The sequence below is a fragment of the Dipodomys merriami genome, unplaced genomic scaffold (assembly GCF_024711535.1).
Source record: "Dipodomys merriami isolate MVZ:Mamm:240054 unplaced genomic scaffold, mDipMer1.0.p SCAF_10, whole genome shotgun sequence".
NCBI classification, from domain to species: Eukaryota; Metazoa; Chordata; class Mammalia; order Rodentia; family Heteromyidae; genus Dipodomys; species Dipodomys merriami.
This window is the reverse complement of record NW_027202271.1, coordinates 30,404,626-30,425,542: the sequence shown is the minus strand read 5'-3', so window position 1 is coordinate 30,425,542 and position 20,917 is coordinate 30,404,626. Positions and strand designations below refer to the sequence as shown.

Sequence of the window (20,917 nt, the reverse complement as noted above, 5' to 3'; positions counted from 1 at the left end):
CCAGTCATACAGTAGCAATCATGCTTCAGTTGAAATTTCATATCATGTTTGTAGAGAGTAAAGATGTCCTTACACTGATTTTTTTCTTCCCATCTATTTTTTTATGATTATATAGAAGTTATATTTTACCAAGTCAATTATTATGAGATGTCATCTTTAATTCTGTTAAATAAGTAAACTGATTTCTATTAATTTGACTTCAATATATGTCAAGTATGTTAGTGTTCTGTAGTGGTCTATATTATAATTACTAAGTGCTATCTTTCCGACTGAGATGCTTTGGTTTCATTCTGAAAGATTCAAAATCTTGATATTTTAATTACTTCAAAATACATATGAAAAGAAATTTTGAGTCATTTCACATTTCTGATACACAAACAGCAATGACATAAATATTTAATGTTTAAACATGATTTGGTAAATACCCAAAACATTTACTCCTATAGAAAAAGTGAAAAGCAGAAACTCATATCCTTTCTATTATCTCTAATTCTGCTTTGATAGCTTGTCTTCAGATACTGTAAAATAGTGTTTGTATTTAGATGTGAAAATCCACTAACTAGTATATATGAGACAAACCAAAGGTTTGCTAGCAACCTGAAGGTGGAGTCACTTTATCTTACCTTAATTCATATATAAATTCATAAAGATAAAAATCTCAAAAGGTGGGTGGGAAGGTGGCTCAGTGGTAGAGCGCCTTGCATGCATGAGGCCCTGGGTTCGATTCCTTAGCACCACATACACAGAAAAAGCTGAAAGTGGCACTGTGGCTCAAATGGTAGATTGCTAGCTTTAAGCTGAAGAGCTGAGGGACAGCACCCAGGCCCAGAGTTCAAGTCCCACAACTGACAAAAATAAAATAAATCTCAAAAGGTCTATCAAGAAATTTCTCATAAATTTCTGATGAAAGCAAAGCATTTTGTTTGGGTCCCAGAGTGTTCAATGAGATGTTTTGTTTGTAATGCTATTATTTAAGAGAAGTTTTCTTTTGTTAACACTTTGAGTGACTGGATTTTTAACCAACAAGTAAAATGGCCCACTACGGTTCCATTAGATTACTTGATGAAAGCTGAAATGAAAACCTTTACAATATGACCATTTAGTCTGGTATTTGTAAAACTTCAGTATTTTCATACCCTATTTCTCATGTTGAAGAAATAATTTCGTAATTTCAAATCAAAGTCAACACTGCAATGAGGAGAGCTTTTCTACTTTATTACAAAGAGAAGAAGCCTTTATGTGGTCAGAAAATACAAGATTGATCTTTTTCTCTTCCTATGAAACGCTGCTGTTCAAACAGCCAGAGTGAATTGTCTCAGTTCACTTCTTCAAGTCCCATCACATTCACTTGGGTATGGATGTCCTTGGCTGCTGAAAATCTGGCCCTTTAGTGCACAGGGCGACAAAGTCCCCTGACCAGCAGTTCCAGAATGTCCCATTTTCATATATTGCATCCATGCACACCTCCTAAAAATGAGGTACAGCAGGGCAAACATTTTCCAAAATAGATGTCATATATATAATATATACACATTCGTACATACATACCTTTATTCATGTGATGTCCAAAAATTTAAAAAAAATGTACACATTTATTACAAAATCGTAACAAAGACTGGACAGTGTTTTGCTCATTCTGGAAAGATGAAGCTCAGTAATAACACAACCCTGGAAACCATCCAGAGATTGTGGCAATATCTTTCTTCTAAACAGTCAGATATTCTTGCATTAAGCTTGGCGAAACTGCCTTTCAAAAACAGAAGGGGAAGTAAAATGAAGGAAGCAGACCTTGCTCATCTTTCCAAATGAAATACGAGAAGGATCTTCACATAAAAATGCACAAACATTTGTTATTTTATTACCAATAGTGCTACAATGAACAATGCAAATTTTGTGGTCTAATTTTGTTGAGTCTTTTGTGGGTTTTCTTTTTTACATTTAAGAAACTAAATGGTAAACTTCTGTCAGTGTACTTGCTTGTCTTTACAGACCCAAGTATGTCTGCTGGCAAAAAAAAAAAAAAAAAAAAAAAAAAAGAAAAAGAAAAAAAAAAGATAAAAAGAAATGAAGAAATTCAGACCCTGCTCAAACTAGAGAAAACAAATTATAAATTTAGTTGTTGGGCAGCACATAATTAGTAAGGCAGGACCTCAAATGGTGACCCTCTGCGTAAGCCAATTGCCAGATCCTCAAGGAATTAAAACCAGGGTGCCTGAGCCACATCAGTTCTGCAGTTATGTTGAGTATTGTGCTGAGACAGCCATACCCTAAGAAAAGGGAAGTCTTTTTAGAAGGCTTGCTGAGCAGGGTTGTAGTTGAAGGTGGATGGCAGGTGAGGCCGTTCTTCTAATTTGTCATATTCCAGATGGAACTCCTACAAGTAAAAATTAGGAAGTTAGATTATATATCTTCTTTTGATTTCAGTTTTCTGTTAAAATATATTTATTATATGGGAAGGCTGGAGGTTTGGCTCAAATGGGAGAGTGCAAGTCTAGCTACTGTGAAGTCTTGAGTTTAAATTTTGTTATAATCATAGTAACTCCATGAAAGAATAAACACACACATATAGATGTGCCAGTTTTGTTCCTCTAAGTGAAACACAGGCTTTCTGTGGGACTAGTCAGCAATACTTATTCACTGAAATTCTGTGTTCTGTTTTACTAAGAATAAAATGGGAAAATCACTATATCTCTAATATGAAGCACTGAAAATGACAGGATATATAAAATACAGTCTCTGCTGGGTGCAAGTGGCTCACACCTGTAATTGTAGCTAACAGGAGGCTGAGATCTGAGGATTGTGATTTGAAGCCAGCCAAAACAGCAAAGTACATGAGCCTCTGACCTCCAATTATGACCAAAAAAACAAAAAACAAAAACAAAACAATAAAAACCTAGTCAGAAATGAAGCTGTGGTTAAAGTGACCGAATGTTAGCCTTTAACAAAAAAGCTCTGTGACAGTCCCCGAGTTCAAGCACAGAAACAGCAAAACAAGCAAATGATACTTCTCTTTTAGTGAAGTATAGAAATCTAAATATTTGCCTTAGTTTATGAAAAGTTTATAATGAATATTCCATAATTTGCTTAAAAAAGCAAACATATTCTAACCTCATTAAAATTTGAGGGAAATAATGAGCTTAAAACTCCTACATTTTCAGAACTTCCAATATTTTAATCTCAAAATCCTGACTTAAAATATAATTGATCTGCTATTAAAAACTATACAGTAGTTTTGTTTTAGGCACATCTTAAAGATTAACTAGACTGTTCATTGTAATTAGGAGAAAACTCTAACAGATTTTGTTCTCAACAGAAAAAGCTGGTTGTGGTGGTGTGCATATATCCTCCCACATAAATGGAAGGCTAAAATAGGCAGGTTTCAGTCCAGGCCAGCATGGGCAGGAAGGGGGATTCAGTAGTAGAGTGCCTGTTTAGAAAGTTTAAGGAGGGAGTTCAAAACTCAGTAACAGCAAAAGCCAAACCAAACCAAATCCAATCTCTTGAAAGATGATGCTTTAAAATTACTAATTCTCAGGCTGGGATGTAGCTCAGTGGCAAAGCATTTGCCTAGCAAGTGCAACGTCCTGGGTTCGATCCCCAGTACCAAAAAAGAAAAGACAAAAAAAATACAGTTAAAATGATTAATTCTCTAATGTGAATTTAAAGCTACTACTATAGAGCCACAGTTATGGGATTATGAGTCTTATTTGTATTAAAGACTAAACAAGTAACATTAATAACCATAGACTGATGTATTTTACCCTATATTTCTAGTTTCAAACATTTATACTAAATGTTTCCATTAATAAATTACATGAAAATTTTCATTATGAAATTACAATAAAAACCTAGGACACAATGATATTTAAGAGTCTGACAGATTCAGGTATTAAAAATTAAGATACATTAACAATTAGACTGAACAAGTACACTTTTAAGTCTAATAAAAAAGCTAATTTTATTTTTTATATGAAGTTTTTAATGAAAAAATACATATAAAACATGCAAAGAAGCAAGATATGATCTATAGTTAAAAAGAGCCCAAACATTAGGTTTGCTAGATAAAACCTCTTCATTGTCTCCTCCCCCTCCCCCATGGGGCAAATTGTCTTTAATGTGGTCTATAAAGTTTATGAGTTCTATGAGCTTTAACAACAATAGTTATTTCTTCCACATCGGGTGACATATACATTTTTGCTTAGTGTCTGCTGTGCCCTCTTTCCCACTCATTACCTCCCTCCCATCGCTGCCATTGAGTTGCTTAGTTCATTTGGATCAATGACCAGTGCAGCTGATGGGTCCCGCTGTTGTGTTTTCCTGTTTCCCTGTTTCTGTGTCTGAGTCCTCCTAGTTTCCCTCCGGTGTGCACATATATACCATATATGTGGTCAGCAGCATGGGGTCATTTAGTAATGATTCTTATCTATATATTAATTCTGTAAAGCAGAAAATATTACTTTGGCTTTACATCAGAGGAAAGTAGGCTCAACACATAACTTGCCCAAGTTATGTAACAATGGCACACCAAGTAATAGGATCCAGACCCTTAACAGGCTTGTGTCTTTTTTTTTTTTTTTTTGTCGGTCAGGGGCTTGAACCCTGGGCTTGGGCGCTGTCCCTGCGCTCTTCAGGCAAGGCAAGCGCTCTACCACTTGAGCCACACTGCCACCTCCGGTTTTCTAGTAGTTTATTGGAGATAAGAGTCTCACGGACTTTCCTGCCCAGGCTGGCTTTGAACTGGATCCTCAGATCTCAGCCTCCTGAGTAGCTAGGATTACAGGCAGGAGCCACCGGCGCCCTGCTGTGTCTTTTCTTATGTAAATACATTACTTTTGAAATATTTATAGCCTAAGGCACTCCCCTCCCCCTACAAATTTATTTTATTATACCTCAATCCACAAATGTAAAAATTAAGTCCCCTTACAAAGATTAGTAAAGAATGTACACTATGGTGACTTTTTAAAATCATTTTTGAAGTTTAATTAAAGAGCAAAGATTACTCTCTGTAAAAACTAGCAAACATCAGAATCACCACCACCATCATTATACTTCTGATTTGCTGTGTAGCTGGCACTGATCCTTGCTCACTGTAATATAAGCATTAACTTTTTTAAATTGTTTGAAGTTGAATATTAAAATCAGTGAAAATAATTTCTTGTTAAGTCATCCTTGAAACACAACTGGCTCTTTTAGTTCCAAAAATGTACAAAGGGTAAAAAGCCTTTCGTAACTTGAGAAATTACTAGCTCTATTATCTAAGTAACATAAACAATTTTATTTACACTGGTAAACCATGTTGTACTATTAGAATTTAAATACATTAACTTCATCAATGTATAAATTCTTTCCCTACAAATTTGACTGCAGATCCAGAAATTATACAGGTCAAATTCTGACTTTCACTCATTTTAAACCTTTGTCTTTGATATATATTTATTCTCCTTAAAATATTTAAAGCTTAAAACACATTGGTGCCTACTTGTTCCCTTATATTATTAAACTTCATTACTGATAACATGTCTTTTGTATGCTGAGGTTATATGTATATATAAATCATGGACAACACATAATACACTTGAATGTTCTATAGGATGTTCTATAGAATGTTCTATAGAGTGTTCTATATAGCTCTGTAACCAGTCTGAATGTTTAGAATACTTCTGGGCCCCTAGAAGGAGTGTAATTACCACCTGATGAACCAATAAAAACAAGTGTGCTTCATTTGCTTTAGGAATGGAACATTTAGGTTCTCAAATAATGTCTAAAAAAACATGTATTAGAGGGTCTGAGTACATATTTACTTTTTAGTGGAAATTAGATTACAAGTAAATCACAAGGTACTACACACAAAAACACTGAAGAAATATTTGTACATGGGGTAATTGGAAAATAGATTTTGTCAGCAAAGTTACAAAAGCAAAATAGAACAAAGTAATTTTTTTCCAAAGCCCCCTTTTCTCTCAAAATTTAGTAAAAGAGTCTACACATCACTAGTCAATAGCTAATGTCTGAAATGTTCTTTAATTTGCAAATTAAAACCTAGACTTTTTTCCTGCAATGACTGGAAGTGTAAAAAGTCAACTACTATATACTGCTTTTAGGAAAATCTTATCTTTGTACAATTTAACTAGTAGTAATATCAAAAGATGTGACTGGATTACCTTTATTGTTATTCAGTAGATATAAAAATTTTATATATGTTTTCAATACTTATGCAAAATTAAAAAAATCTCTTACTTAATTGAATAATTTTCTTACTAATGAAATAGGAGGTAGAAGCAAAAGACTTATCAAACATTAGTTAATACATTACTGGAATGGGTATAATGGACATATAAACAATTTCTTTTATATATTCTAATATTTATACATTTGCAAATGGAAAAAAATATACCTTAGCTACTTTCCTCCAGTTAAGACAGTCAAAGAAGTAATATGTTCCCCTCTCATATGTATTGGTTTTCATTGTTGGCTCCATGCCTGGTGCCCTGGTAATCCATACTCGTTCTTCTTTGTGGTATCTCCAATCACGGTTAAAACTTCAATTTTTAAAGAAAAAAAAATATTTTTTCCTGTGACTCACAACAAACACTTTAAAAAAGATTTTGTATAAGTTTTCTCAAAAAAATTATAGGTAAAATACATAAATATGGATGGTATCATAATCCTGACTCTTGTTATTAAATATAATCCCACTGAAATATACACACACCTTATTCAGCTGAAGAAAATGTCTATGCAAACAAAATGAGATTTTAAAATTTCTATGAGCCAGGCACTAGTGGCTCAGGCCTGTAATCCTAGCTACTCAGGAGCCTGAGGTCTGATGATTGCCATTTGAAGCCAGCTCATACAGGAAAATCCATGAGATTCTTCCAATTAATCACCAGAAAACCAGAAGTGGATCTGTGGCTCAAAGCCTTAGTACAACAGCTCAGGGACAAGGCTCAAGCCCTATGACTGACACCCCTCCCACCAAAAAAGTTTTATGAATAATATGATTAAAAACCATGTCATGTTCTAGAAACTTCATTTCTTGCTACTCTAAAAAGTCAATAAAAACTGTTAACATTTATTAAAACAACAATCAAATTATTTGTATTATCTGGTTAAAAAAAACTACCAAGTCTACTTGAATTAAATATTTAAATTCACATAATTTTATCATTATTTAAAACAAAATATTCATTCTGAAAATTTTAATGAATTAAATAAGTTCAAACCTTTATTGCTCCTAAATCCTCAGGAACTAAGGGGATATGAGAATTCATGCAAGAAGCAATAAGGAAGTATACCACTTTATAAACTGGGGAAGTAATATTTAAAGGAGGCAAGTGTCCTACAAAAATAAACCTCCATATGTAAATAAAATGTCCTTCTACCAATACACTAAGGTAGTTTACAGACTTGAATTACATAAGACAACTGCCAATTATAGATGCACCAGGGACTAAATGAATGTATCTTCTTAGGAATGAATTAAAGGAATATATCAGGTGGTAATTCTTACTGTACAAAAAAGTCCACTATAATAATCAAGTGATAAAATATTTTGAACATACAGCTCTACTGCAGCTAAAAGTTGTAATACATCTCCTCCATTCATGTAATAGAGATAGAAGAGAAGGTCTTCTCCATATCGGCCAAGTTTTATTGCAGCCAGCTGGAAAAGAAAATAAATTATTCTCAAATGTAAAACAAATTTTAAATTCCTAAAATATGACTGTTACTACTAGAGCAAAAAGTAGAAAAAAAGCTCTTCATTTAAGAACAGATAACTTATTATGTAATTACAGATAGTTCTAATTTTAAAAATGTTTACTTAAATGACTTAAAGTCATTTCACAATCTTGACTTTAAGGGATTGTATTCAAATCCCAATTCTATTATTTATTAATATGACCAGGATGGGGTGGGGGTAGGGGGAGGCTGGGAAGGGATGGGAAGGGTAAACAAAGGAGGAGGCTACAATGCTTGATAAGAAATGTACTCATTATCTTGCCCATGTAATTGTAACCTCTCTGTACAGTATTTTCACAATAAAAAAAAAAATATGACCAGGCTCAAGATATTTAATATCTATGAACTTTTCTGTAAATGTAGACAATGACAACTATGGGGATTATTAAGTGACAGTATATGAAAACATCCCAGTAGAATGTCAGATACACAGAAATTTGTAAGTGAAGGTGGTAAGAATCAATGTGCAACAATGATTCACAAATCAGTTGTATGTTTCCAGCAATTCACAGATGTAAATAAAAAAATTGGCGATGACTTTATTTATTATTTCCTTCTATAAGGTAGAAAATGTAGGTGAGCTTAATAGTCTCAAATTCTCACATTAAAATAAACCTTAGAGAGCATCCACAAACAAAATATCTTTTTACCTGATGTTCTATCTAAATGTTTGGCTGTTCCACATTCTCTGAATACAATTTTTTTTACCCTTTCATGTGGCAGTTGATAATACAACCAATTCTCCAGTATTTCTTAAATTGGTCTAAGAAAAGGTTCTGGCAGCACAAGAATTTTACAGTAGAGGAGGTAGCAAATTCACACTATCCACAAATAAAAAATACCAGCCTTCCCTCTATTGTAATTCTTGCCTCCCATTACTCAGGTACTAAAGACACATTGAGGTGGATATAACCTTGATATTGTGCCTATCTACAATATCAATATCTATTTGACAACACAGATGTATAACATATAATCAGAGTGCTGTAATTTAGTTATAAATGTGTATTTGTTGTATATGCACAAGTAATAAATGCTTTTACTGTGTTTATTCCCTAGGCTAATATACAGATATTATGTATTTTTCTTCACAGAAATAAACTGCCTTAAGAGTTCTTCCCTGTAAAGCAAAAACTGTTTCTTATTTTCTTTCTCAGGTTAAAAAAAGAGAGATTAAAGTAATAATCTATTAATAGTTACTTTATGATTAGAACTGTAAGTAATTAAAATGATGGGAAAAAAACAAGTCAAGGTTGTGTCATTACTAACACTGCATCTATATTATAATGTTGACAAAAATTACTTACAAGAGCAAGCAATGAAAAGAAAATCTGTCAATCTTCCAAGATAGTTTATTCTCATCAACTGTGGTTATGGCTGTACCCTTTTATTAATTGTAGAAAGTATTTTATCTGTTCTTATATTGTTTTTTATTTTAAAAACATAAACCAAGTAATCGAAACATTAAGATGATAAACAAAAATTGAAGTAAAATCACTATATATAATTGAATGAACATACAAAAACATATCCCATGGACCACTGCTATTTATTTAGAAAGTATTTTGCACTCTGAATTTGAAACGGCATCTGAAAAATAGATAAAATTCATGCTGTCTGAGTAGAATAATAAACTACACTCACCTTATCCCTAATGTGAATGTTCGTTAAGTACTCAGATGGAACATGGAAGTCTGGATAATAAAATGAAAAAAACCTTATTAACTGATTCTCAGAAAAATCTTTTTAAAAGTTCTGAACACAAATAGATTCTCCTACCTATGTCTTGTGGTCGACATGGTGAAGATGCCCAGGGTGATGCAAATTTGGGGTAGAGATTTCTGAATAAGGGAAGAAAAGAAGCCACTCTGAAGTCCAAAGCAGAAAAACAAACTTCTTACTTTCTATCAAGAAAACTATGAAAAACGGACTCCAAATGCAAAATGAATAAAGAAAACTATGAAAAACAGACTCCAAATGCAAAAATGAAATTTTTACTTCTAGCTTCCTTTCTTGGGTTTACTATGATTTTATAGCAGGAAGCTAAACATATACATGTAACACACACACACACACACACACACACACACACACACACACACACACACACACACACACACACACACACACACACACACACACACACACACACACACACACCTATTACTATATATTAAGCTAAACATATACATGTAACACACACACACACACACACACACCATTACTATATATTAAGCTAAACATATACATGTAACACACACACACACACACACACACACACACACACACCCTATTACTATATATTGTACTGCAATATTCTTCCAATACAATAAATATCAAAATATACAAAGCATACAGTTTAAATTTTTTTTGGGGGGTAGGGGGGTCTGGTCGTGGGGCCTGAACTCTGGGCCTGGGCGCTGTTCCTCAGCTCTTCAGCTCAAAGCTAGCGCTCTACCACTTGAGCCACAGTGCCACTTCCAGCTTTTTTCTTTTTGCTTATGTGGTGCTGAGGAATCGAACCCAGGGCCTCATGCATGCAAGGCAAGTGCTCTACCACTGAGCCACCTTCCCAGCCCCACAGTTTAAATTTTTTATTCTTAATTGACTTAAGAATTAAGAATGCTTTAAATTCATCAATTCTATGCTAAATTACATTACTTTTCCGTTTATGTGTGACCCCACTTCCTAAATCAGTAATTAGGAACAAAATTTCAGATTCATCAAATATTTACTGAGTTCCGAATATATTCCAGGAACTGTTCCAGGTGTTTAGAACACATGAAATAAGCAAAATAAAGATTGCTAGTAACACAGAAATTTCTGGTTAAGTATGGATGATTGGATGAAGGTAGACAATTAGCTTAATACATAAACATGTATTAGGGGAAAGTCTGGAAGGGAAAACTGGCTGCATAATTAGGAAAGATGGTCTGTTTAGGTCTCATAGAGGTGGTTAGATGTGAACCAAAGTAATCAAGGATATGAGGCAGATAATCCAGTAGAAGACTAATTTGATGAAAGAGACATGCTAGAAACTAAGACAAAGACACGACTGACATCTGAGGGATAGCAAGAAGGACAGTTGAAGTTAGAACATAGTAAACAAAGAGAAAAGCTGTAAAAGTATTGCAGGAGACAGATCGTCCCCATTTAAGATCTTGTAGGGTTGTAAAAAAATTGATGTTTTTAATAATGGAACCTCAAATCCTTACTGGGTATTGAGAAAAAAAAGAAAAACAGGTTCTGGGTGTGAAATGACAAAACTGGGAGAACTAGTGATACCTTATGATTGGCTAAGAGAATATCTAGCTTAAATAGAACATCATGATTCAAACAAGAATGGTAGCCATTGAGTCAATGTGCTTAGATTCTGTATTTTAGGAAAAGACAAAGTAGAGACAGTTAAAAATGACATAAGGCTTCTGTTCAAGGGAAGGGAAATACCTAGAAATTCCAAATTTAGAAGAGTGAACACTGCAATGGAAATACATGTTTAGGAGTCTCAATATCTATGGTATTTAAAACTGCAAGAGTAGACATGAACATCAAGGGAATAAATATGGAAAAATGTTAACATAAAGAAGTCAGGAAGAAAAGAAGAGTTTCAGCAAGGAAAACTGGCAAGGATCAACCAGTTAAATCAGGTAAGAGTAGTGTTCTTACATACAAGTGAGGAGGAAGAAATGGATCTTTTAATGCAAACATTGATTTTAATAATATGGAGGCTATTTCATGAACTTGTTACCCAAAGTTTTTAATTGAAGTGGTGGGGGCAAAATTCAGATTGAATTGGTAAACAGAATGAGAGAAGATAAACTGGAGGAACTGAGTGGATTCTTTTGAGATGTTTTGCTTCAGAAGAGAAGAAATGAGGTATTAATTCATAGAGGAGGTCGAAGGTCAGATCAAGAAGGTATTTTTTAATAAGTAGTGAAAAAAGATCACATCTTCATATGCTAATCATTATCCTACACCAGACTGTGAAAACAGTTTTGAGTCATGTTCTTGAGTTTTCAAGAAAGGTTTTAAGTACAAAATGTGGATCAACAATGGTAATAAAGTAGAAGAGGAGGAAGCCATAGTAAATGAAGATTTAGTGGGCAGACCTATGCTGATATTCTAACTGCTTTTAGCAGATAGAAAGGACAAAAATAGAAGGTACTTGGGGTTCCAGAAGTGGAAAACAGTTGCATGGAACACTAAAAGAGTGAATGGGGAGCTAGAGATGTGGCTCAGGAGACACAGAACCAGCTTGAAAATGAAAGCACCAGATTTTGAGTTCAAGCACCCCACCCCCCAAAAAAGAACAAGTCAGCATAACAAGTATGATTATGCTTGGCACTATTAAGGCCCAAATTCTGAGATTCCAAATCAAGAATCTGAAGAAAAGACCAAGCAATAAAGCTGTCAAGCTATAACTAGGGTTATACATTTTACCATGCAAGTATGACAAAGGGAAAGAAGGACAAAGTATTAAAGGCATATGTAAACAAATGATTAACATATATTATTTTAAGTACATTGAAGAAGAGAGAGAGACAGGGATGCTAAGGAACACCGAAAAGTAGAAGAATCAATGGATTAAAAGATCCCAAAGGAATTCAGTGAGCACAAAAGTCATAGTCTGAAGAACAGATGGCAAGCAGACAGCATGGCAGCATTAACTTAAAACCACGGAGACTGTAGTTACCAGTAATGATAAGATCAAAGGATGTCTAAAGATCTATGTAGCTGATGTATGATGAAAGACTAAATTATTGGAGAAAAGAAAGTCAATGAATCAAGATTTCAGGATTTTGCAAAGCTCATATATGTGTATATTCAAACTGCAAAATTACAAAAGAATAGTTTCAGAATAAAAATCATGTAGAAATTAATATAAAAAGGAAGGATCCAAAGACTAAGCTGATAACAACATTGAGTAGCAACAGCAGATGATAGAATTTGATGACATGAAACTAAAAACTGAAGTTTGCCAGGCACTGAAGGATCCCAGTTTGAAGCCAGCCTGAGCAAGAAAGTCTTTGAGACTTTTATCTCCAATAAACTACTAAGAAAAATCTGGAAGTGATGCTGTGGCTCAAGTGGTAGAGGACTAGCTTTGAGCAAAAGAAGCTCAGGGACATCACCCAGGACCAGCAAAATAAAAATTAAAAAAAAATTAAATAAAAAAAAATGAAGTTTGAGGCTGTGCACAGAATGGCATTCCTGTCTATAGTTCCAGCCCTCAGGAGGCTGAGGCAAGAGGGTTCAAAGTTAGACTGGATTACATAGTGTGATCCTGTATCAAAACAAACCAAAAAAAAGTACAAGTCTGAGATTCAATATCTCAAATGTTACATTCAAAAGTGGAAGGAAGGAAAAACCAACTTACTCAGGAGAGTTCAGATTGAGGCCTAATGTTGTTAAGTCACTTCCTAAAGCAAGATGTACCATTCCTGGATCTGTCTCTGCTGCCCTGATAAATGTTAACAGGCCAATCATTCCAAATTGGTCCGTCACCATCCCTTGAGGAATGTTAGTAACCCGACCTAGTTAAAAAAAGAATCATTTTTATTTTTGAGGAAAAGTAGAAAAAATATGTTATATAATATCTTTGATATATTTTATAAAGTCCCACCATCAGGTAACACCTGGATCCCTTTTTTCTGCTGATTATTATTTTGTGTTGTGGAACTTTTATCTCCAGGAAATTTGGGTCCATCTGTACTTGAAGTTGTCTTGCCAGATGTGTTCAAATTCTAATATGAAAAAAATTAAATGTGACATTAGAATGTGTTAAGTATATAAATTCAAGTTTATACATTAATGCTTTGCTATCAACTCTTCATTATATTTAAATTGGTACTAAACTATTACCTGTTTTTCAAATTCTATGTGAAAACTGATACTTGTCTCATGATATATAAATAAACTCTGTATTACTACATTTTAGCATGTAAAGGAGAGAATTAGAGGGGAATATTTTTATCTCAGATCTTAAGTGAGAGGAAAAAAATAAGCCATCTTTTGCACTTAGGACTTTCTGCTTTGGGACACACTTTAAATTACATCTTCAAGGTTTTTAAGTAAAAGAAGAACTACACATAGTATAATGTATATCACCTAAAAGAATAATCTCCAAAATAAGCTAAGAATGTATGCACTTTCAAAATTCATACTTTTAAAAATTCTTACCCAATTATCTTTATGATTTATTTTAATAATATACAAACTCCCATCACACACACACACACAAAAAGCTATTTTCAGTAAATGTGGAAGAAATAAACACATTTGTTAAGTCAGAAAGAAGCTGAGTTGGCTGAATCAACACAGGTATAAAAATGTGTATAAAGATTCTTCAAGGAGAAAACTTACTCAAGAAAAACACAGCTCCTTAGAAGTCTATATTATCAAACTTCATGGGATCCAGCTGACAGGGACTACAATAAAAGTCTAAATTAACTCTGAGAAGTTCAACAGAAATTTGCAAACCTATATGAAATAGGAAAAAAATAGCTATCTTCTAAGTTAAAGCTTTTCCACATTCTTCAGACGTTAGAATATTATTACACATACATAAGATAAACAGTTTTATAATATTATTTAGTAAGTAATTGTTAATATAAGAGAAGTATGAAGGGAAGAAAACTATATCACTCACATACATGATTCTCAGTTACTTACAGATTTACTGTCATCATTACTTGACGTTGGATCTTTATAGCTGGAACCAGGTAATGCTGGAAAATCTTCGTTGTGTATTGAGAAGTCCTGGGATTGCTCATTTGCTGGTTTTGTTACCATTCCAACTATGTTGTGAAAAAAAGTTCAGATAAGCCATTAATAATTTTTACACCTAAATTGCACTAAATATCTCACTACCTATTATAAACAAGAGCTAATTGTCTAATAAAAATAGGCAGAGTAACTTGTAAAAGAAAATGTTAGTATTCTATTTCAAAGTAATGTACAGCAAGAAAAATTGCAATAAATTACAAAACAATTCATTTTATTTTGGATTTTCTTAAGAGGCTATGTTATGCATGTAAAGTATATGAGAACTGGGAAATAATTCTCCCATTACACTTGTCATTAGTCAGGCTCTTATTAGTTGCGGCTTCACAATGCAAGAACAATCTGGAGAAACTAGAGATATTCCAAGGAGAGCAACAGAAGTGATTAAAAGGATGACAAAACAGACCTATGAGGGAAAGCTCAAAACACTGTAGTCTTAACTGAGGAGTAGTAGCTCAACTTCAAGTACAAAATTATCTTTTATTGTTTTTGGAAGACTAATTTGGCAATTAAAATAAAATTTTTCCTTAATATAGCTGAAAGGCAAATAAATCCTTCATCGCTGACAATGGGAAAAATATTATGTCTATTTTAGAATGGCTGATCCCTCCAAGTACTATTCTGCTATTATCTCTATCAGGTCTTCCCCAAAGGAAATGATTATGTGCTTAAAAAGAGTAATGACTACTTTGTCATCAGAGATTTTCAGGTCTAAATTTTTGTACTGTTATTGCATATGATCCCTTCTCATTATTTTTATTTAGACAAACACCTTATCTATTAGAGACAATAAAAATGGCAATGAAAGATAGTACTGATCATCAAGCATCTGCACAAACTATACATAACTCATGAGCAGTGGTGCTCAGGAGGGGGCAATTTTTCTGCCAGGGGACATCTGCCAATGTTTTGGGACATCTGTTCATAATGGAGGGTGGAGTATAGGGTGCTGCATCTAGTAGGAGAAAGCAAGGAATGTTGCTAAAATTCTATGTAAGGAGGATAGACTCCCTCTACCCACCATACCCCTTTTCTCGACAAAGAAATACCAGCTTCAATATAGTGTGAATGTTGAGAAATTTTGGCTGAGAGAAACATCTTCTATATACAGTTACTATTAATCACTGAGAATGTACTCTTTCAAAAACAGTATTTGCAAAATTATAGAAAAGGCCACAAAATAAATCAGTTAAGGTAAACTAAGAAATACCAGAAGAAAATAACTTTCTAAATACCAATGAAAACTAACAACTTTTTAGGTTTCTGTACAGTTTTACCATTAAATGTTTCTATTATGAAAATCAAGGGGAAAAATCAATACTATGACAAAAACTAAGTAGAAAGCACAAATAAATATGTGGGGAGGAGGACCATGCAACTGCGAATTTCCATGAGCTATCACAATAAAGCTTAGTTACCATAAGGAGCTCTTCCAGCCAACGGATTTATTAATGGAGTTGGGTTACCACTTCCTTCCCTTCTGTTTCGGTCTGCTAATGCTGGAAAATCTGAAAGGTCCAATCCTGTCACGTTTTCACTTCCATCTAAATATAAGAATAAATATTAGTTACTGATTCTACAAACATTTAAAATAAAGACTGTAAAAATAACTGCAAAATAACTTGAAGCAACAGTGCCTTCTTCCTAAGTAACAGAACACCATAGTAGTTGTATGTAGGTGCTCAAAAGCTACCTGTGGATTGATTTCCTAAGAATTTTCTAACAGCTGAAGAAAGCAATATGCAACCAACATATCTAAAACCCCAAATCTTAGAGATTAAATAGAGAATAAGGAGTTAAGATTGTATATTATATCACAGTGAAGATGACAATCTAAAATTATAGCTTATCTGCTAACAAGAGGTAAACTGTTGGAATATAACTTCTCTTTTCATTTTATCTGGTCTGCTTGGAGCTTTTGGAGATAAGACAATGACATTATCTCCTGAAAATGGCCAGAAAAATGCAAAGGCATAGATAGTGGAAACTTGTCAATTACATAGACAAGTATGTATGATTGTGTATGTTGGGAGGGAGAGTAATAGAGAAAAAAAGGGGTAGAAGTTGGGGTAGAACTCCCAAATCTGGAGAGGTGGTGGGGAATGTGATATACAAAATGGATAAATTTCTATTACCTATTACACAGTAGGCGCTCAATAAATACAAACTGAGTAAACAATTTTTTTATTTTATTCATTTAAAATCAGTCTGGTTTAAAAAAAATAGAAACATTTTAAGCCAAATTCTCAATTTTGACTTATTTCAATTATCTCTTTTTCCCCCCTCAACTTTTGCTACTCATAAACTTTTATCTTAATGTTTCAAGAACCTAATTTTTAACCTACAATTTAGTCCATGTATAGCTTTTGTTTAATCTGTGCTCCATCTCATCTCTTAGAATCATTCTGCCATTTTCCAATTAATTTTATTTTCATTATTTCATAATGAAAAGAATCTCAAGATTACTCATTTGATAAACAAGACCCTAGTAACACTCCAAGATAGGTGCTGAATACATCTTAACCTAAAAAGTTAATGAGACCCCAAATTTATACTTTAAAGAAAAGAATTGAAAATAATTTTTATGTATAAAATATATTTAGTTAAAATACAATCTTCTTACATTATAAAGTTCTGTAGCTATGTATAAAACCGTAATTAAAAATCTATGACAAGATTGTCAGATGCATTTTATTTCCTTTACATTTGGGAAAAAAAATTCAATTTAGCTGGGCACTATGGCTCATACCCATAATCCTAGCTATTCAGGAGAGTGAGATCTGAGGATTGTGGTTCAAAGCCAGCAGGGACAGGAAAGTCTGTGAGACTCTTACCTCCAATTAACTACCAAAAAAGTTGGAAGTAGAGCTGAGGCTCAAGTGGTAAAGTGTGACCCTTGAGCACAAAAGCTCAGGGACAGTACCAAGACCCTGAGTTCAAGACTCAGTACTGGCACACATACACAAACAAGTTTCCAATTTTACTGTGGTATGCAGTTTGAGTACACAAACATTAAAATATTTAAAAAATCAAAACAACGATATTACTTTGTAGTATTTTAACATCCTGAACGCTAAAATTCGGAACTCTTCAAATGTTTTAATCTTGTTTAATCAACATATGCTGTTAAACATGCATTAACATTTAGAAATTAAAAGCCCACAGCTTTTAACATACACTTCTCATGCTTTTAACATATACTTCATCTCAATTTTTTTCATCTAACATATCATACATCTATGTGTATGTACATATATATATATATATATATATATATTTCAATAATCCCACTCAGTTTGGCTCCAATAATCCTAATATCCTTCACTTCTTTTCTCAGAAAAGTGTCTGGAAACAGGTGAAACTCACAACAAAGCAGCATTATTGCTCCCTATTCATTTCTCTCTGAAGCAGTTGATAAAAGAAATAAACCAATAGGCTGAAGACAGTTGTTTTCAAAAATCACAATTCATTTTTCACATACACAATTCTGAATCATATGTATAAAGCTGGATCAAAATCCATAAGGGTTAAATGCCAAAATTAGTATTAGAACTATTAAATTGTAAGTGTTTTCATGCAGCTATAAACATTTTCTTCAATATGGATCTCTATAACCAGAATGCTATACAAGTCAAATAACTTATTTTTCTCACAGGGAAAGGGCTGAGGATAGAAAAAGTTGATCTGCTCTCACTACATGTTAAGAAAATAATTCTACTGCTGTAACACCAATCACTATCCTATTACTAGGCCAGGTGAAAAAATTTATCTCTATTATTTATTTAATTAAAACTTACTCCTGATAAATTTTCACTAAATTCTACCATTTCACACAACAAAAAAATTCCTACAATAAAGACCAGTGTATTGAATTGTTCATATTTCAGAAATCTATCATATTGTTTTTACAGGGTACTAGCTCCAGAATAAGCTTACCTGTTCCATTAAAAATGTTACTTGATAAGGAGTTATTCATTCCAAATGCCTGATTCCTGTTCATTCCAAATCCAGACATACTGGGTACATAGAAAATAATTTTAGATATACAGTAAGAACACTAACTTTGAGATGAAGAGAAACAAAAGTGTAAACTTTTGGTCTCCTCATACAAAACAATAATAGGTTTCAAAATCAATACTAATTTTATTTTTCTGAGTTTAATCTTTACTTCTCTAGAGTATTTTCATGAGTGAGAACCAAAGTACTTTAAACAGATTATAATACAAGGAATTTATATGAACCCAGAAGTAAACAGAATTAAGGGTACCATTTTATACTCTTGGTGAACCACCTTATTAGATATTAGATGTACCTAATCTCAAGCATACTTGGTTTTCCTTGCTTTATTGTTGAAGCATGCTATTACTTTACAACTTTCCCAATTAAAGTATAAACTCCTCATTGACAGAGTCCATGTGCTGCTATCCATCCTTCCATCCTCTGCTTTTAAGTATTCAAGATATGAGGCACTCAATAAATGTTACACTGACCTCAATTAAATATTTTTCCTTAACTGAATTTAGTGTTCTACAACACATTAATAATCTCTCTTCAATACTCTCAATTCTGGAATAGAGCATATTTGATACTGTTTCCCTCTTATCGCACAAGCCCAACAAGCATGAAAAGGAAAAAATGAGGCTGAACTTAAAGCAAAGCCAAACAATTAAGTGTGTCAAAATAATGTTAATGTAGATTCTAAAATGAGGCTATATATCTTTAATATCAAATAATTGTCTGTAAAAAGACAGTTTATTAGTGTTGAGCATGGTTAAACTGTCTGAAGACTCTTTGTAGCTTTCAGCCTAAATCTGTAGAACTTTTTGATATAACATGCAGTTGGTAAACAATACTCTAGAAGACAGTAGGTAAGTAAATGAAAATAAGTATTTAACATCACATTTGAACTACTGAAGACAAAGGGACCCTTAAACATAAGAGTAAATGCTAAGAGGCAAAAACATTTATTTATAATTCATCAATAACAAATAATGAGGGCTTTAGAAATTCATGTTATATTGACAATTGACTTTTAAAAAGAAAGTAAAATGTGAAAAAATGGAGAGGTAAAAATTTATACATTCAATGAATAATGCAAAACTGTAAAAATAATATTGCCCAAGCAATATTATGCAATTAGGAAGCTATCAAGATGAGATTTTGATAACTGTTTACAAAAAAGTTTAAATACTAAGCAATAAAATTACTGAAGAAATACTCATGGATAGAAAATTGAGAGTCTATGGGATATGGACTGAACAGGAAATGTACTATAACTTATTTTAACACAGATTTTACAAGTACTATATAGAAGAAAGTAAATGAGTACACAATGACATCTGGAACAGGCCTTTTCCTTCTTATAGTCCCCATTTAAAAAATACATATATATGTATATACACACATGTGTGTATATCTGTATATCAAGCTTAAATGGTGTTTTTCAAGAAAATTTTTAGGAATAATTCTTATACAAATTAACCAAATAGCTTGAAAATATGATCAAAATGGCCAATTATTTATATAGTATATGCAATGAACAGTACAAAAGAGTTTGAAAAAGCAAAACAGCTCATTATTGTTTTGAATTCCATACACAACATTGTGCTTAAGCACTTCATACATAATCTTTAAAAGTTTCTGGTTAGTAAGTATCCATAGCACAAACTGTATCTTATCTGAGAAAGTATTTAACCAAAGTGTAACTACATAAAGATAGTCAAACATGTCTCCTTCCAGTCCTATTCATGAACCTAAAACTCTTACCACATAGGTGACCAACCTCATTTAAAAAAGGAAGACATATTAATAAAAACTTTTCTGGTGCCAACCTAAGAATGATCCCTTTCTAACAACACAAAAATTTAATGTGCTTTCTAAAATTACACTTATTTAATAAAAAATATTTTTAGATTCAGGAGTGTTTAAGTTGCAATGTTTAAAACAGGGTCTTTGTATACAAATATGAAATGAAACACACTTATGAGACAGAAGCCAAGACTCAAGAACGAAGTGTGGAATATGAAAAGGAAAATCTAAGGATATCCCAAAAGACAATTATACACAGTATCAAGAAACATCTTACCTGTTCACAGTAAAAGGCTGTCGAGAAGGCTGCTGCTTTGGCATACATATTATGCTTGGCGAGCTTCTGTTGGGGCTACCTAACCCTGAACTGCTCATGCTATTTGTCCTGCTAGGAATTCCAATGCCCTGACCAACCTGGGAGTGGTTCATCATATTCCTAGGATTCATAGGCAAAATACCCCTGAAAAAGAAGTCCATTATACTAAATAAGCTCTCTACAATCACTCATTAAAATTCTCTACAAATATTTGATCTAATCCTAGAATCTCAAATATATTTTCAAGCTGAATTCCTACTTTTTATTGAA

At 33.1% G+C, this 20,917-nt stretch overlaps 1 protein-coding gene across 7 annotated transcripts in view; it reads right to left on the bottom strand.

Moving 5' to 3' along the window:
* Positions 1 to 1,194: 1,194 nt before the first annotated feature.
* Positions 1,195 to 20,917, bottom strand: part of Cnot2 (CCR4-NOT transcription complex subunit 2) — an 89,973-nt gene continuing 70,250 nt past the window's right edge. For 5 of the 7 annotated variants that reach the window (XM_069988538.1, XM_069988577.1, XM_069988566.1 and 2 more), the window contains 11 exons: positions 20,609 to 20,791; positions 18,460 to 18,539; positions 15,942 to 16,067; positions 14,413 to 14,537; positions 13,364 to 13,484; positions 13,118 to 13,274; positions 9,520 to 9,581; positions 9,385 to 9,434; positions 7,563 to 7,663; positions 6,395 to 6,539; positions 1,195 to 2,374 (listed from right to left, as the gene is read on the bottom strand). In XM_069988538.1, coding sequence (XP_069844639.1) covers positions 2,288 to 2,374; positions 6,395 to 6,539; positions 7,563 to 7,663; positions 9,385 to 9,434; positions 9,520 to 9,581; positions 13,118 to 13,274; positions 13,364 to 13,484; positions 14,413 to 14,537; positions 15,942 to 16,067; positions 18,460 to 18,539; positions 20,609 to 20,791 — 1,237 coding nt within the window. In that variant the 3' untranslated portion in view covers positions 1,195 to 2,287. The remainder of the gene's footprint in view (positions 2,375 to 6,394; positions 6,540 to 7,562; positions 7,664 to 9,384; positions 9,435 to 9,519; positions 9,582 to 13,117; positions 13,275 to 13,363; positions 13,485 to 14,412; positions 14,538 to 15,941; positions 16,068 to 18,459; positions 18,540 to 20,608; positions 20,792 to 20,917) is intronic. The other 2 variants (XM_069988588.1, XM_069988599.1) reach the window with 1 other exon arrangement.